The sequence below is a fragment of the Cnephaeus nilssonii genome (assembly GCF_951640355.1).
Source record: "Cnephaeus nilssonii genome assembly, chromosome: 12".
NCBI classification, from domain to species: domain Eukaryota; kingdom Metazoa; phylum Chordata; class Mammalia; order Chiroptera; family Vespertilionidae; genus Cnephaeus; species Cnephaeus nilssonii.
In genome coordinates, this window is record NC_137083.1 from 60,248,106 (window position 1) to 60,267,221 (window position 19,116).

Below are 19,116 nucleotides of genomic sequence, written 5' to 3' on the forward strand. Positions count from 1 at the left end.
GAGGTTAGTAAGGGACGACCAAATGACTGAACAAGCAGGCTGCATTGGGCAACCAGGCCAGCAGGGGGGTTAGTGAGGGATGACCAAACAACTGAATAGCAGGCTGCGTGGGGGGAACAGGCCAGCAGAGAGGGGCAGTTGGGGGCGACCAGACCAGCAGGGAGGCCAGTAAGGGGTGACCAGGCTGGCGAGGGGGCAGTTAGGAACAACCAGGCCAGCAGGGGAGCAGGCAGTTGGGGGCGACCTGGCCGGCAGGGGGGGGGGGCAGTTAGGGGCAATCAGGCTGGCGGGGGGGCAGTTAGGGGCGACCAGGCAGGCAGGCAGGTGAGCGATTAGAAGCCAGCAATTCAGGATTGTGAGAGTGATGTCCCCAGGATCAGGCCTAAACTGGCAGTCGGACATCCCCCAAGGGGGTCCCGGATTGGAGAGGGTGCAGGCTGGGTTGAGGGGGACACCCCCCCCCATGCACGAATTTCATGCACCGGGCCTCTAGCCTTATATAATAAAAGGCTAATATGCAAATTGACCAAACTGCGGAACTGGTCGTTATGATGCACACTGACCACCAGGGGGCAGACGCTCAACACAGGAACTGCCCCCTGGTGGTCAGTGCGCTCCCACAGCGGGAGTGCCACTCAGCCAGAAGCCCTGAGCTGGGCTCACGGCTGGAGAGCGCAGCAGCGGTGGCGGAAGCCTCTCCCACCTCTGTGCAGTGCTAAGGATGTCTGACTGCCAGCTTAGCCCCACTCCCCGGCTTAGGGCTTAAGCCCTCAGTCGGACATCCCCCGAGGGCTCCCAGAGTGCGAGAGGGCACAGGCCGGGCTGAGGGACCCCTCCCACCGAGTGCACAAATTTCATGCACCAGGCCTCTAGTGTTAATACAATTGTAGACAGCAAATTAATTGCATGTCTAATTACCAACAAAACAATTATAAATTTGTTTACATCAAATCTTAAAGTTCTGGTCATTCCCATAAAATAATCTGATTTGTTAGAACGGAGTTCTTAAGTTCTTTTAATGTCCATCAAAACCTCACTTAAGAACAACCTACCTCATGTTATGAAACACAAACAGCACTTATGAAGGTTCAAAACAAAGGCTGAAAGAGCTAAAAACCTGTTTACCAATTCACAATAAAACTACAGTACATTTTCATTTTTACCGTAAATAAATGTCATATTTAGAAAATAATAAATTCTTTAGTTGTTGAGCACTACCCTCCATTACTGAATGGAAGAAGTTCTCTTAAGTGCCCTGTTTTGACATCACAAGTTAACACAAGTCCTCCAGTTCCCTCTTCTTTTGAATATACAACCTCAAGAAATGTTAAATTGGAATTGCAGTACAGACAAGAGCTCCTTACCAACTATTCCTCACTATGTCATAAATCCAGAATGAATTTCTGACATTCTCTTCCCTCTTTTCCTTGTCCTTGCTGAGTCCAGATAAGACATGTATTTCATTCAGTTCTGGATCAATGGTTGCTCTCTGTGTGAATCCTGTCATTGGAACTATAAAATGAAAGAAAACAGTAAGATGACAATGTTCACATAGACAGTGTTTCATTAGATAACAGATTAGTGCTATTATGTTAAAGATTAATACATCCTTACCATACTCTGTAGGGTAAGGCCACAACTTATTTTTTAACACACTACATAACTTTTATATTAAACAATAAACAGCCCTGGCCAGTGGCTCACTTGTTTGTAGCATAGTTTGGACCAAAAGGTTACATTTTGATTCCAGGTCAGGGCACATATCTAGGATGTGGGTTCTATCCCATGGGGCATGGTTAGAGTAGGTAAAAGAGGCAACCAATCGATATTTCTCTCTCACACTGATGTTTCTCTCTCTCTACCTTCCTCTCTCTTTAAAATAAAAAACACACATATTCTCAGGTAAAGAAAAAAAGGTAAAATAAATAAATATAAACAAACAAACAATGGTTTATTGTTTTCTCTCCACTCTAGAATATAGGCTGTACAAGGGCCAAGGTTATTTGGTTCATGATTTTTTCCTAATGGCTGGCATACAATAGTTATCAACTATTTGTTGACAGAATAAATAAATAATAACTACCAGAATGGAGCTAAGAGATAGAAGGAGGTATGCAATGTAATCATTTTGATTGAGAAAAAGGGCAATACTTGAACTGATTTATTATCTGGGTCAGCTCTAATCCCACCTAATAATAGACAAATATGCAAATTGACCGCACCTTCGCTACACATAAGCCACGCCCACCAGCCAAACCACGCCCACCAACCAATCAGGACGAATATGCAAATAACCCCAACAAATATGGCGGCTAATTTGCATATCAAGACAGCTTAGAAAGAAGCCAAGAGCTGCAGAAGGGAGCAAAGCTGTGGAGAAGCAAGCAAGCCGGGGGGGGGGGGGGGGAGAAGAAGGGAGGAGCGGAGGCGGGACCGGGGAAGAAGGGAGAAAAGCAGGCGGGCTGGCGGAGAAGGCGGGGCGGGGGAGAAGGGAGGAGCGCAGGCGGGGCCGGGGGAGAAGGGAAGAGCGGAGGCGGGGCCAGGAGAGAAGGGAAAAGCAGGAGGGCTGGAAGAGAAGGTGGGGCGGGGAAGAAGGGAGGAGCGGAGGCGGGGCTGGGGGAGAAGGGAAAAGCAGGCGGGCTGGCGGAGAAGGCGGGGCGGGGGACAAGGGAGGAGAGCAGGCAGGGCGGGGTAGAGTGCAGCAGGAAACCCTATTGCAGGATTTTTCCTGTAACGGGAACGCTAGTTTAATAATAGAGATTAAAATATTCAAATCTTGATCTGGAAAAACAAAATTTGACAAAACTGAAACAGATTTGTTTAATATGGTCAGAAGCATTTAAAATATTTGTCATGATGTAATATGAAATGACATAATTTCCAAGAAAAAAAATGTTGGTGTATAATATGCCCCAAATATATTTTCCAGAGAGATCTAACTCCCCAGAGTTAACGTTTGTTTTTTATTAAGAAATCCATTAAATGAATGATGGTCATTCTGCATTACCCAGAAATTTGTAAAACGTTGATATGGCAAATGTAAATTGTTCTCATCAATGTTATTTGGAAACTAGTAGCCCTGCGCACGAATCCATACACCAGTAGCTCACCAGTAGCTTGCTGCCACCCTCCAGTAGCTCTCTGCCCACTGCCCCGCCCTCCTGTAGCTCCCCCTCCCCCCTCATAGCTTGCTGCCCTGCCCCCTCCTATAGTTCTCCACTGCCCGCTTGTAGCCAGTAGCTCGCTGCTGCCCTCCTGTAGCTCTCCGCCTGCTGCCCTGTCCTCCTGTAGCTCCCTCTGCTCCCCCAGCGCCCCCTCATACTTTGCTGCCCTGCCCCCTCCTGTAGCTCTCTGCCGCCCGCTTGTACCTCGCTGCCCCACCCTCCTGCTAACCTGTGATCCGGTCGTTACGCATTCGGTTATTACACGGTCGGTCGTTATGCTTCACGGAGTAACGACCATTTGCATATTACATCTTTATTATAGAGGATATTAGTTGAAATATAATTTTATATTAAACATAACTGCCATGTATCTAAAACAATGTATTGTTTCAACACTACATTTCTTTCTTTTTTTGTTTTGTTAATCCTCACCAAAGGACATTTTCCCATTGATTTTCAGAGAGTGAAAGGAGAGGGCAGGGAGAGAGAGAGAGAAAGAGAGGAAGAGAGAGAGAAACATCAATGTGAGAGAGACACATATATTGGTTGGCTCCCTCACACGCCCCAAGAGGGACCCAGGATTGAACCTGCAACCCAGGTATATGCCCTTGACTGGAATAAAACCCATGACCCTCTGGTGCCCAGGTTGATGGTCTAACTACTGAGCCACGCCAGCCAGGGCAACACTACATTTCTTATAGATAAACAATTATCATATGCTCAGAAAGCTAAACAAACATCAAACTAAAGAAAAATATCTCAATCAATTCAGAATAGGAGATGCTAGCCATACTGTATTTATTTTTTCCTAGTTTACCTTAAATTCATGTGTCCTCTTACATTGCTATTCAATAAATTTGAGATATTTTAGACCATCCAAATGTATTCCACAGTAAGTGTATTTAAAGATTATACACACAAAACACAGTAATTTGTATACATCCATACACAAGTACATTTATGTATATTTATATTCATTCAAACACAGACCTAATCTTAACAAAAACCTAGACCCTCGTGCCATACTCCTTAGTGTTTATGTAAACTCTGATATTTTCTTAATAAGGCTTGGTAAACTTTCAAAAGTGCCAAAATTTTGACCTCTATTCCTAAAATAACCTTGGAAAAAAAGATAAAACTGTAAAAAAATGAAATCACTTTACAAAAATATACATATTTTTATTGATTTCAGAGAGGGAGAAGGAGAGAGAGAGACATCAAAGATGAGAGAGAATCACTGACTGTCTGCCTCCTGCACCCCCCTCCTACTGGGGATGAGCCTGCAACCGGTCATGTGCCCTCACCAAGAATAGTACTGCGACCTCCTGATTCAACCACTGAGACACACTGGCCAGGTGAAAATGAAATAACTTTTTATTAGTGGTGGAAGTGGAGGACATAACTGCCTAAATTTATTGCACTTAAATTTCTTTGTCCCATTTTGTCTTAATACTGAGCCTTAAAATTAAGAAATCTAGAATATGGATTGGCAATCTATGGCTTGATCTGATCAGGGTCAAATGAGGCCTCATCAATTCATTTACATTGTGTCTCTGGCTATTTTCACCCTATAGTAGCAAGGCTGAGTAGCTGCAACAGAACACTTACGGCTGGTAAAACTCAAAATATAGGTAGGGTGTCCCCAAAAATGTATACACACTTTAACAGCTGATAACTCACTTAATTTTCACTCCTTTTCAGGTTTAACTGATTTGAAATAATGGCTAAAGCCAGACTAAGCTCTGAACAAAGAAAATTTATCCTAAAAATCCACTAGACTTTTCTTTTATGGGGATACATAAAAGATAAAGTTTATAGTACAAAACTGAAAGAGTCAACGAACTGGGGGCACACAAATACCGAAGGAAATGATTCTTGATGTTTGTGATTCCATTGCTTTGTGTTATCAGCAGCGCCTGGACCAGGACGGTCATCAGTTCTAAAACAGGTATTGACAAAAAAAATTGACTCATTTCTATAGATTCTTTTAAAATTTGAAAATGAACTGTATGTTAGTAAGTACTGACTGTATAATCATTCAAAGTGTGTACACATTTTTGGGGGGACACGCCGTACTTACATCTGGTTTATTATAGAAATAGTTTGTTGACCCTTGTTCTATAATCTTTTAAAATGCAAATATCAGAGATTATGAGTTAGAAACTAATGCAACAAACTGCTTAATTAAATAAGGACCCACTGAGGAAATGGGAATTTTTGAGCAGAATGGAAATCAGTGGAGAAATATATTTTGAATTCCCTAAGTGGGGGTGGAGTCATCAAAGAGAGGGGGTTAAAATAGTATTGAGCTGGGGAAGAAATGTAAGAACGTAGAAGAATGTAAGACCAAGTTGTACATGCTTCCGTTTTTTTCCATATGGTCACATTTTGCCTAAAAGCACCTTAGTATCAGAAGAGAAAAACGACAAGGGTCGTTTAAGCAGTAGGCAGGTTTACAATACTCAGGGAGGTTAAGACTACCATGTTTATAGAGATATATTTCACATACCATAAAATTCACCCATTTAAAGTGTACAGCTTGGTATTTTTTAGTATACCCACTGGAAAACCATCATCACAATCTAATTTTAGAATATTTTAATTACTCCAAAAAGAAACCCTATACCCATTAACAGTCACTCCCCATTCCCCCTCCCCAACTCCTCATGGAGTAGGCTGCATCATTTGACATGTCCGACAATTTAAAAAGGTTCTAATTTCTCCACATCGTCAACATTTGCTATTGTCCACCTTTTTCACTACATCTTAGTGGATATATTTGAATGATTAATGATGTTAGATATCTCTTCATGTGATGACATGGCACCAGTGCATGTCATAGCGTGGTTATCAGCCATTTGTATATCTTCTTTGGAGAAATGTCTATTTAAATCCTTTGCCTATTTTAAAAGCGTGTTATTTGTTTCTTTATTATTGAACTAGGAGCCCGGTGCACGGATTCCTGCACCAGTGGGGTCCCTGCGGGGATTGGGCCCAAGCTGGCGGTCCAACACCGCCTGCCACTCTCGCTCATCCCAGCCCCAGCCTGGCTGTGCCTGCTACAGGGTCATCAGTACTGGTCGATCAGGAGAGGATCGTGCCACCGCAGCGGAGTTTGCCAGCCACTCGCCTTCCATGAGCCCTAGTCTGGTGCCTGTTGGTCAGCTGAGCGGCAGGGGGCCGCTCCTGCATTGAGTGTCTGCCCCCATGGTGGTCAGTGCACGTCATAGTGACCAGTCGACCAGTTGCTTAGGCTTTTATATATATACTAGAAGCCTGGTGCACGAAATTCGTGCACGGCAGGGGGTTGTCCCTCAGCCCAGCCTGTACCCTCTCTAATCTAGGACTCCTGGAGGGATGTCCGACTGCCTGTTTAGGCCCGAAGTTGGGGGCAAACAGGCTGGCAGGGGAGCAGTTAAGCATCAACCAGGCTGGCAGCGGAGTGGTTAGGGGGTGATCAGGCTGGCAGGCAGAAGCGGTTAGGGGCAATCAGGAAGGCAGGCAGGCAAGCAGTTGGGAGCCAGCAGTCCTGGATTGTGAGAGGGATGTCCGACTGCCCGTTTAGGCCCAGACCACCAGGACTGCTGGCTCCCAACTGCTTGCCTGCCTGCCTTCCTGATTGCCCCTAACCGCTTCTGCCTGCCAGCCTGATCACCTCCTAACCAATCCGCTGCCAGCATGGTTGATGCTTAACTGCTCCCCTGCCAGCCTGTTTGCCCCCAACTTCCCTCCTCTGCCAGCCTGGTCACCCCTAACTGCCCTCTCCTGCAGGGTTGATCACCTCCAACTGCCCTCCCTTGCAAGCCTGGTCCCTCTCAACTGCCCTCACAACTGCCCTCCCTTGCAGGCCGGGTGCCTCACAACTGCCCTCCCTTGCAGGCCGGGTGCCTCCCAACTGCCTTCTCCTGCTGGCCATCTTGTAGTGGCCATCTTGTGTCCACATGGGGGCAGGATCTTTGACCACATAGGGGCAGCTATATTGTGTGTTGCAGTGATGATCAATCTGTATATTACTCTTTTATTAGATAGGATAGAGGCCTGGTGCACGGGTGGGGGCCAGCTGGTTTGCCCTGAAGGGCGTCCCGGATCAGGTGAGGGTTCTCTTGGGGTGTGGGGCGGCCTGAGCGAGGAGCCTGTGGTGGTTTGCAGGCCGGCCACGGCCCCTGGCAACCCAAGCAGAGGCCCTGGTATCTGGAATTTATTTTCCTTCTACAATTGAAACTTTGTAGCCTGGGGCGGCAGCCATTTCTGTGGCAGTTAATTCACCTTCTACAATTGAAACTTTGTAGCCTTAAGCAGGTGAGCCTGGCCAGGGTGTGCTGAAAGCTTTGCTTCCCCTGTTGCCACCGGCAACCCTGACCTGCTCTCTCAAGCTCCGTTCTGCTGCCATTTGTTTGAATTTGTTTACCTTCTATAATTGAAACTTTGTAGCTTGAGTGGAGGCTTAGGCCTGCAACGGCTATGGAAAGCTTGGCTTGCTCTGTTACCTGGGAAACCTTGCTCTCTGTGGCTGTAGCCATCTTGGATTGGGGTTAATTTGCATACTCGCCCTGATTGGCTGGTGGGCGTGGCTTGGCTTGTGGGCATGGCTTATGTAGTGGAGTGATGGTTAATTTGCATATTACCATTTTATTAGAGAGGACTAGAGGCCCAGTGTACGAAATTCATGCGGGGGGGGGAGGGGTCTCCTCAGCCCAGCCTGCACTCTCTCCAATCCGGGACATCCCTCTCACAATCCTGGACCACTGGCTCCTAATCGCTCACCTGCCTGCCTACCTGGTCACCCCTAACTGCACCCCCTGCCAGCCTGATCGCCCCTCACTGCCCACCCCTACTGGCCAGGTCGCCCCCAACTGCCCCCTCCCTGCTGGCCTGGTCGCTCCTAACTGTCCCCCTGCCAGCCTGGTCACTCCTTACTGCCTCCCATGCCTGCCTGGTTGCCCCAAACTGCCCCCCCCTGCCAGCCTAATTGCCCCCAACTGCCCCTCTGCTGGCCTGGTCGTCCCCAACTGCACCCCTCTCACCGGCCTGGTCACCCATAACTGCCCCCCCGCCAGCTTGGTCGCCCCACGCAGCCTGCTTGTTCAGTCGTTCAGTCGTCCCTCACTAACCACCCTGGCGGCCTGGGTGTAGGCAGCCATCTTGTGAGGGTGTGATGGTCAATTTGCATATTACCTCTTTATTATATAGGAGGATAGATTTTAAGAGTTCTTTATATACTCTGGATGTAAGTCCCTTATCAGATTTATAATTAGCAGAATCACCCCTCCCCCATTCTAGGGATTGTCTTTACACTTTCTTGATGGTATCCTTTGAAGCACAAAAGTTTCTCATTTTTATAAAGTCCAATTTATCTCTTCTACTTTTGTCATTGTGCTGTAGTACTGATTTTGTGCTAGCCAGTGAGATGACATAATAACTCATCATAATATGTATGCTAAGCACCTAAATCAAGACACTGCTTTTCAAAGCAAAAAATGAAAAATTGCATTCAAATGAGGATATTAAACCACTGGGTTCAATACTGGTTTCATATTATCAAGTTACTTTACCTCAATAAATCTTTAATCTTTACAAATTCTTTGAGGAGCTATTTCAATAAAACAAACCAAAAAATGGAATCCAAGAAAAAGAATGACATGGGATATAAGAAACAGTGGTAGTGATATATGACACAGGAAAAGAAAGCATGAAAGAAAATAAAGATCCATTAGATCTTGAGCTTTGTATAATACATTTTGGAATGAAAAAGGTTTTAATAATAGAGAATATTTTCTTCCCTGTAAGTCCAATCACAATACCAGAATTTATATGGTGCCCAATTTCCCCTCCCTCACTGTTTTTATTGCTTAGAATTTTGGTTGTAGTGTTATTCTTCAGGCAACAAATTTTCTCAAGATAATTTCATCACCATTTATCACTTATTTCTAACTATAGGCCTGGTGCACAAAATTCTGCACGGGGGTGGAGTGGGGAGGGGTGTCCCTCAGCCCAACCTGTACCCTCTCACAATCTGGGACCCCTTGGGTAGAGTCCCTAGGCCCGGCTGGCGATCAGGGCCGATTGGAGCTTTCCTTCCCCTGGCTGCCGGCAGCCACGGCCCCCCGCCCCCCCCACCCCCCACCGATTGCCATCTGTGTGGCGCTGCCCCCCTTCCCCTGCCACCAGTCGTCTCCCTTTGCAGGCGACAGGCATGGGGTGCGATCACTTGGCTGGCCTGGGCCTCCCTCTGCAGGGCAATTGCTGGTTGGCCCCGCACACCCTCCACAGCGTTGCGGGCCGGTGGCCTGGGCCTCCCTCAGTGGGGAAATCAATCGCTGGGCTCCACGATCGATTGCCCAGCAGAGGAAGGTCCTGCCCACCTGGCCAGGGCTCCGCGATCAATAGCCGCACAGAGAGTGGCCTGGGCCTCCTTCTTTGTGGCAATTGATCGCGGAGCCCCCACATTGATCACCCCGCAGAGGGTGGCCTGGGCCTTCCTCTGCGGGGTGATTGTGGGGTGATGGCGGGGCCCCCCAACCAATCACATCGCACCTGCCTTGGCTGGCCTGGCACCAGTGCATGTCATAGCGTGGTTTTCCGGAAGGTCGTCTGGACAGTCATTCTGCTGTTCAGTCGTTTGGTCGATTTGCATATTATGCTTTTATTATTATAGATATCTCCTAGCTTTCTCAGAGTCTTGCTTCCATATGGGTTTCCAATGTGGCAAATTTCCCGAGACAAATGCTCCTTAAAGTATTTTATTTTACCCTTACATTTGAAAGTTAGGAGGATATTAATTTCTTGGTTCGGAGTCATTTCCCTTGAGTACCTTTTAACTTAACTGTTTTCTGCCATTCACTACTGCTGTTGAGATGATATCTTTCTTGTTCCCTTGAAAGTCATCTGCTCTTTCTGAACTCTTTAAAAATTTTCCCTTTGTTTTTGATATTCTAAATTTTCTTTTAATATGTCTAGAATGCATTTCCCCTTATTTTTCCTGTTTGGCACATTACAATTCCTTTCACCAATCTGAGGAGTTTCACCTTTCCTGAATTCTAGAAAATTTATCTCCATTATTTCTTCAATGATTCCACCTTCTTAAATTTCTATTTTTCTCTCCTTTTGGAACTGCTAAGATGTTGGTACTTGTGCAATTCTTCATACCCTTTGGCTTTTCTTTTATATTTCTATCTCTTTACATTTTCTGTTTCCTCCTAGAACAGTATTCATTCTAATCTTTCAACTAATTAATTATTAATTCATATCCATCATATTTATATTTGTCGCATTCATTTCAAATATATATATTTCCTATTTAGTATTTCCATTTGGTTCTGTTTTTATGATATTATATGTTACTGATATTACTAATGGGATCCCTTAAATCTTTAAATACATTGATCATGCTTGTTTTAAAATTCTTGGTTCATCTATCATAATAGATCATATATATTTTCTTACTGATTTCACAAATGTCTAGTTACATTGGCCTGTGAAGTAATGTTTTTCAGGGTACCAGCTATTTTTCTGTTAAAGAAAAATGTATTAGGAGGGACCAAAGGCCAGGCCTTAGGTAGTATCAGCTGCAGTGAGTTTAAGAAAAATGAAGGAAGAGCCATAGGGTAGCAAAGCCTAGGCACCAAGAACAAATTTATCACTTCCATTTGCTATGATCTCCTCCCCTCTCCCCCACCTACTCCATACAAGGGTTTCACACCATTTCATACCTTTAAACGCTTGGGGGAAGTAAAAGGCAGTCTCCCTTGACTAAAAGGGCATGGGAAGGGAGAAATGAATTACTGAGAATGGATGGTTATGAGGAAGGATAGTAAGAAGCTAGAAAAATTCCTCATCAAATGGAATGAGGAAACTCAGACAGATACTTAAAAGACTGAGCGATTTACAGCCTGTTAATAAATCACAAGGTCTTACCTTCCCTAACTAAGGACACTTAGGATCAAATGCCTTCTACATTCCAGATCAGTGCAGGGGCAGACCTGCCTTGGTCTGGTCCCACTTCAGTGACATTTTTTAAAGGGGAAACGGACCAGATAATGACCCTGTAACCTCTATAGGCTCATTTTGATGAATCAGCATTTTAAAGGACACACCTAGAGCTGATGAATATTCTATTGAGATCCTCTCCTGAGAACTCCCCTAAGATTCCCACCTCTAGAAAACAGATAAAAATACTTAAGACAAAGGACCCAGTACACACTCTTCCTGGAGCATGCCCACATCTTCACCCTTTTTTTCCTCAGGCATGTATCTTTGCTTTCTTTTTCCAAAGCTCTAATGGTTCTCAGGAAACTTGCAACCAGGGGAGCAGTGGGCAGCAGCAGCTAGGCCAGAGCTAACCCCCTGAACCTGTTTCGTCTTGGTAATTTATTTCCTGCGTCTACGCAACCCAACTGGCTCACTTCTTCTGCCTCTGTGACTTTCTTTCTTTTCTTTTTTTAAAATATATTTTATTGATTTTTTTTACAGAGAGGAAGGGAGAGGAGTTAGAAACATCGATGAGAGAGAAACATCAATCAGCTGCCTCCTGCACACCCCCTACTGGGGATGGGCCTGCAACCAAGGTACATGCCCTTGACGGGAATCAAACCTGGGACCCTTGAGTCCGCAGGCCGACACTCTATCCACTGAGCCAAAACGGTTAGGGCGTGTGACTTTCCTTCTAAAGGGTCAAAGCAGCCTTGCCTAGGCTCAACTCTTACGTTTCCAAAGGGCCAAGGCAGCTCCACGTAGGCTCACTCCTGTTGCTATGATCTTGCCTCTTCCATCTTAATTCCTTCCTTTGTTTCACTGTCCCCAGCTTTTGCTTTTTATTTTTGTTAACCTCACCAGATATTTTTTCCATTGATTTTTAGAGAGAATAGAAGGAAGAGAAGGAAGGAGGTGGGGGTGAGAGAGAGAAGGAGGGAGAGGGTGAGAAAGACATCAAAATGAGAGAGACACATTGGTTGCCTCCTGCACATGCCCCAACTGGGGCCAGGAATCCAACCTACAATCCAGGTACTTGCCCTTGACCAGGAATCGAACCCTCGACACTTCTGTGCACAGACCAGTGCCCTAACCACTGACGCATACCGGTCAGGGAGTACTGTCCCATTTTAATAAACATACTCTCAAAATCCCCTGGACTTACATTGTGAAATCTTTCCTGCACAAAGTCAAGAACCCACACATTCACCCAGGGCTAGGTGGCTCAGATGGAGCTTGTGCTATACACCAAAAAGGTTTTGGGTTCAATTCCCAGTCGGAGCACATTGCTAGGTCATGGGTTTGATCGCCATTGGGGGTGTGTATGGGAGGCAACCTATTGATGTTTCCACATTGATGTTCGCTTTTCGCCCTCTCTCTCTCTCTCAAAAAAAAAAAAAAAAAAAAATCAATAAAAATGTCCTTATGTAAGGATTAAAAAAAAAAAAAAAAAGAAGCCACACATTCCAGACCCGTGACAGGGCACACCCACCTCAGTCCCAGTCCCTTTCCGGTAACAGTCCGTCCACATCTATTTTCATCACTTCTTAGCTCCCATAGGGATTGTGCACTGTCATAATGTTCTCTGGATTCTGGGACTAGTGGGATGGGTTACTCCTGCTAGTTTCTACAGTGAAGGAACAAGAACTGATGCAAGTTAATTTAGGGGTGAGAAAGTCTTCTATCTCATTTAAAGAATTTCTGAAGGCCAGTTGCCTTTCCTTATTTTTCCAGAGCTGGTTTTAGGGAAGAGAATCAAGAGCCTGTGTTAGTTTGCTATTTTGGCAGAAATACTTTTTATTTTGTAGCTCTTTATGTTGTTTGAATTCTACTAAAAATAAATGTTTTATTGATTTTTAGAGAAAGAGAAAGGGAGAGGGATAGAGAGATAGAAACATGGATGAGAGAGAAACATCATCTATTGACTGCCTCCTGCACACTCCTAAGTGCCATCAGTAGATGAGTGAATAAAAAAGCTGTGGTACATTTACACAATAGAATACTACACAGCTGTAAAAAAGAAGGAACTGTTATCCTTTTCAACAAACAGCATGGATGGAACTGAAGAGCATTATGCTAAGTGAAATAATCCAGTCAGAGAGAGATACATACCATATGATCTCACTTGTATGTGGAATCTAATGAACAAAATAAACTGATGACCAAAATAGAACCAGAGGCATGGAAGCATGCAATAGACTGACAGAGGGGAGGGAGGAGGGGGGTGGCCTGGATAAAAGAAGGTGAGGAGAGTAGCCAAACAACATACACTAGTATACAGGAAAGATAAAAAACACAGAAAAAAAAAAAGGAAAAACACAGGAAAAAATCCTGTATAATAAAAGCTTAATATGCAAATCGACTGAATGGCAGAACAACCAGTGGAATGACTGCTCGCTATGATACGCACTGACCACCAGGGAGCAGACACTCAACACAGGAGTGCCCCCAGCCTGCAGGCCCCAGGACAGCCAAGGCGGGTGCCAGTAGGGCCCCCCACTCCCGATCGCCCCACAGAGGGAGGCAACCAATGGCAGTGGCAGGGGGTGGGACTGGCGAGTGGGCAGCACCAGGCCGGCCAAGGCGGGTGCCAGTGGGAGCCCCCCCATTGCCCCACAGATCGGCCCTGATTGCTGACCAGGCCTCAGGACCCTACCCGTGCATGAATTTCGTGCACTGTGCCTCTAGTAAATATCCTATATAATAAAAGGCTAATATGCAAATCGACTGGACGACGGAATGAACAGTCACTATGATGCGCACTGACCACAAGGGGGCAGATGCTCAAGGGCAGAAGCTGCGCCCTGGTGGTCAGTGCGCTCCCTCAGGGGGGAGAGCCACTCAGTCAGAAGCCGCTAAGGAAGTGGGCCTAAGCCGTCAGTCAGACATCCCTGGAGGGCTCCCGTACTGCGAAGAGGGCACAGGCCGGGCTGAGGGAACCCCCTGAGTGCATGAATCTCATGCACTGGGCCTCTAGTATAAAACTAAAATTAGTTGAAAATGGTATTATCAAAAACTAAAAAGACCTAAAGATTAAAAAAAGCTTTCATTCTAACATGTTATAAGTACTAATACATCTTCTGTATTAATTTTCTTCCCAACATGAAAATAAGGCTATCTTTTCAATTTAACAGTTTCTAATGGGTAGTAGCAGGGGGAGGGGGAATGGATAGGAGATTTGCAACAGATAATATTTTAATAGCTTTTAGATTCAAGAGCCAAAAAGCTTGACTAAATGCCAAGAAACTTAACTAGTCTTTTTAAAATAACTCACAAGGAAAGTTATTATAGAAGTAATGCAATGTGCATAATTTAAAAAGTAGAATTCAGCCCAGTCGTTGTGACTCAGCAATTCAACTAAATCATGACATTAGGTTAACATCCCTATAATTGTCTGGTCCTTCCTCTCATTTTTGGAAAGTTGCAAGTACCAGTTCTAAGCATCACTTCCTTGGGGAGGATATTTTTCCCTATTGTCTTCCAGGAGACTTTCCTTGTGTATCATTGGCCAGAAGAACCCTGTAACATGCGAAGCATGGAAAGGGAATCTGGCAAAGGAACAATGACTGCTTGAGACTAATCATGATTCATCCCCTGGGGCTGGGCAACTTGCCATTAAAGGAATCATGGTTTGGTTAAGAAAGGCCAATGGCAACAAACAGTATCTGCCACCTTCTTATCTTCTATATTAGGGATATTTTAAATACTAAATGAGACCTTATTAAGCTCTATCAGTAACTCTAATTTAAAACTTCCTGTTATTTTACTTGAACCTGGGTTTCTACCACTCATCATTTACTTATTGTAAAATCCCAACTAACTTTTGACACTGGGCAATATAGTATTTATTGATCTATCTCAGTTATATTAAGCTACAAAGAATTCAACTCACTAAATACATCAACCATAATTTATTAACTGATTACTGACTGATGGACAATTAGAGTTGTTTCCAGATATTTTACTCTCACAAACAATCATATATAATAAAGAGGTAATATGAAAATTGACCGTCACACCCTTGCACAAGATGGCTGCCCCCATGTGGTCACAAGATGGCCACCACAAGATGGCCAGCAGGGGAGGGCAGTTGGGGGTGACTGGGCCTGCAGGGGAGGGCAGTTGGGGGCGAGCAGGAGAGGGCAGTTGGGGGCGATCAGGCCTGCAGGGGAGGGCAGTTGGGGGCGACCAGGCCTGCAGGAGAGGGCAGTTGGGGGCGACCAGGAGAGCAGGAGAGGGCAGTTGGGGGCGATCAGGCCGGCAGGGGAGGGCAGTTGGGGGCAACCAGGCTGGCAGGGGAGGGCGGTTGGGGGCGATCGGGCAGGCAGGGGAGGGCAGTTGGGGGCGATTGGGCCGGCAGTTGGGAGCGACCGGGCCGGCAGGGGAGGGCAGTTGGGGGCGACCGGGCTGGCAAGGGAGGGAAGTTGGGGCTGATCGGGCCGGCAGGGGAGGGCAGTTGGGGGCGACCAGGCCTGCAGGGGAGGCAGTTGGGGGTGACCAGGCCGGCAGGGGAGGGCAGTTGTGGGCGATCGGGCCGGCAGGGGAGGGCAGTTGGGGGTGATCGGGCTGGCAGGGGAGCAGTTAGGCGTCGATCAGGCTGGTAGGGGAGTGGTTAGGGGGTGATCACACAGGCAGGCAGAAGCGGTTAGGGGCAATCACGCAGGCAGGCAGGCGAGCAGTTGAGAGCCAGCAGTCCTAGATTGTGAGAGGGATGTCCGACTGCCGGTATAGCCCTGATCCCTGTCGGGCCTAAACCGGCAGTCGGACATCCCCTGAGGGGTCCCAGATTGGACAGGGTGCAGGCTGGGCTGAGGGAAAACTGCCCCCCCCCACCCCAAGTGCATGAATTTCATGCACCAGGCCTCTAGTACTAATAAATATCTCTGTATAAGTTATTTTTATGCATCTGTACAAGTATATGTCTAAGAAAAATTCCTAGGGGAAATTTGCTTACCCAAAGAGTATACATATTTTATATTTTAATAAATACCAATATTCAGTGAGCAATCTTTTAATTAAATGTATTGGCTATTTGAATTATTTTTTATTCTTTGAACTATATATTCATGTCATTTGCCATGTTCTACTAGAAAATTATTCCTTTTTATTGGTTTGTAAGAGCTTTTTGTTTATAGTAGGACATAAACCTTTGTCTTAGTTGTTAGTTTATCATTCATTATTTGATATAAATATTTTCCATATACTTTTTAATATGTAAAAAAATAAATCTTTTTTTAATAATGTCTGGGTTTTGTATCATATTTAGAAAGGTCTTCTCCCAATCCTAAATTATTAAAAACAACCAGACTTATAATTTTATTTCTTAAGCATAAAACTTACAATAGCTAAGATTTGGAATTAGTCCAAGTGCCCATCAGTAGATGAGTGGATAAAAACGCTATGGTACATTTACACAATGGAATACTACGTAGGCCTAAAAAAAAAAAATAAAAAAACTCTTACCCTTTGAGACAACATGGAGGGACCTGAAGAGTATTATGCTAAGTGAAATAAGTCAGTCAGAGGAAGACAAATATCACATGATCTCACTTATATGTAAAATCTAATGAACAAAATAAACTGACAAACAAAATAGATCCAGAAACATGGAAGCACACAGCAGACTGGTAATTCTCAGGGTGGGTGGGGGGCGGGGCGGGAAGAGATTAACCAAAGAATGTATATGCATATATGCATAACCCATGCACACAGATAATAGTGCAGTGAAGGCTTGAGGAGGGGGTGGGGGTGTTGTGAAGAGGGTCAACAGGGGGGAAAAAGGGGAACATCTGTAATACTTTCAACAATAAAGATTCAAAAAATTTTTTTAAATCTCTCTAGCATTTTTGTGATACACAGACATCAGAGATGCAGATTTTATTTTATTTTTAACCAATTCTAAGTGGCATCTTAATGTCATTTATTGCATAATTCATTTTCCTTCTCTGAGTGGAAATATCACTTTATCATACACTAAATTCTCATATGTATCTGGAGATATTTTTATACGATCTGTTCTATTCCATTTAATTAATCTGTATAAAGTTGTAGCTTTATAAATATAAATTGTTGTGTTAATACTACTTTATTACCTTTCATTTTCAAAATTGTCTTCAGTGTTCTTGCATGTTTTATCTTTGTTTTAAGGTAAACTTTAATTAACATTATCAAATGACAAATTTTATATTAAAAATATGAATACTGTACTTTCATGATGAGCCTGTAACTAGGAAAAACACTCCTGGGGAGAATTAAAGGGGGGAAATTATGGAAAGTTATTATTTACAATAATGTTGAGAGGAAAATGTACATAATCCAGTTTTAGCAGAATGGCATACCAAATATAAAAGATGCTAAATCGAAAGCAATGAAACCAAGTTATGTTGAATATAAGCACTATCATTTTCTAGCTTGGTTAACTAATCTATATTAATGACAGCAAATCATTAGCCTCATAATCTCTGTACTGATGAAATTGGCCTTATTTAGTTAATTGATACAAGTCTAAAAGGGTCAAAAACATTAAAACTTTATATGTTTAAAAACACAATGTCAATTAGCACAATAAAAGCATATTCCTAGGGCTGAGATGACAGTCAGTAGATTTTGCTTTTAAGGTTCATGAAAATTTGTTTATAGATAAATAGGATCTTGCAGACATAACTAACATAGCACTTGTGTTAGTTTCACAGCCTGATAACAGAAGGGTAAGAAATTTAACTGTCAAAATTTTGGAGTTAGATGAGGCCTTAAGATCAACTGTCTCATCCTCTCATTTTCAGATGAATAATCAGGTCCAGAGAAGTTATATAATTTTGCCAAAGTTGCAGAGGGATGAGTGGCAGACGCAGATGAAGAGACCAAGTTTTCTGATTCTCAGTTCACTATTCTTTCTATTATAACAATCTGCCACTATGGTTAGAAAAAAGAGTGGCAGATGTGGGAAAATAAAGTCAACCAAATTTAAAGAACAAAACAAGTAAACACAAAGCTATTTTAGAATAGAAATTAGGTTGTAAGAGCTCTGTATCACCAATGCTTGACTTAGCATCTGGCAAATGATGAAGACTCAATATGTTTGTTACCTTGCATTTAATACAGCTATGAGAAAGTAATCTATATATATAAAAGCCAAGCGACCGGAACACGGGAATGCCTGGAACGACCAGAACGACCAGTCCCTATGACATGCAATGCTGCTGGCCAACTGGCCTGATCGGGGGCGGCCCCTCTCCCCGGCTGGCCCCCCACCCCAATTGGATCTATTTTGTTTGTCAGTTTATTTTGTTCATTAGATTTTACATATAAGTGAGATCATGTGATATTTGTCTTCCTCTGACTGACTTATTTCACTTAGCATAATACTCTTCAGGTCCCTCCATGTTGTCTCAAAGGGTAAGAGTTTTTTTATTTTTTTTTTAGGCCTACGTAGTGGCCAACCTACCATGTCCCCTCCCACCGCCGGCCCCGCCTGATGGGCCCGCATCAGGGCGGGCCAGCCGGACCCCACCATGCACGAATTCATGCACCAGGCCTCTAGTTCTATTATAACTAGTAGCCCATTTGCAGGAAGAATCCTGCAAGCGGCCGCTTCGGCCGCGTGCGCAGCCAGCTGCCACCGCCTTTGCGGCCGCCGCGCCTGCACCCGCGCACCGCTGCGGCCCGCCCCGCTCCGTCCCGCCCCACCCTGCCCGGGCTTTCCGCTTTTCCTCCCTCTTCCTTCTAAGTTGTCTTCAGTCTTCACTCCTCCCTCCCTCAGTGTATGCAAATTAACCGCCATCTTTGTTGGGTAATTTGCATACTTGCCCTGATTGGCTGGTGGGCGTGGCTTTTGCTGGTGGGTGTGGCTTGGGTGTAGCGAAGGTGTGGTCAATTTGCATATTACTGTTTTATTAGGTAGGATAGCATACCATAGAGCTCTGTTGGTATGACAGACTATCTTCTAAACATAATTTTCAATTAGTGTTAAATAGAGAGCTTACAT

At 44.5% G+C, this 19,116-nt stretch overlaps 1 protein-coding gene across 4 annotated transcripts in view; it reads right to left on the reverse strand.

The window, feature by feature from the left end:
• The window catches only part of MKLN1 (muskelin 1), a 330,653-nt gene that overhangs the window by 35,649 nt on the left and 275,888 nt on the right, over positions 1–19,116 (reverse strand). For all 4 annotated transcript variants that reach the window (XM_079785914.1, XM_079785913.1, XM_079785916.1 and 1 more), the window contains one exon: positions 1,365–1,512. In XM_079785914.1, coding sequence (XP_079642040.1) covers positions 1,365–1,512 — 148 coding nt within the window. The remainder of the gene's footprint in view (positions 1–1,364; positions 1,513–19,116) is intronic.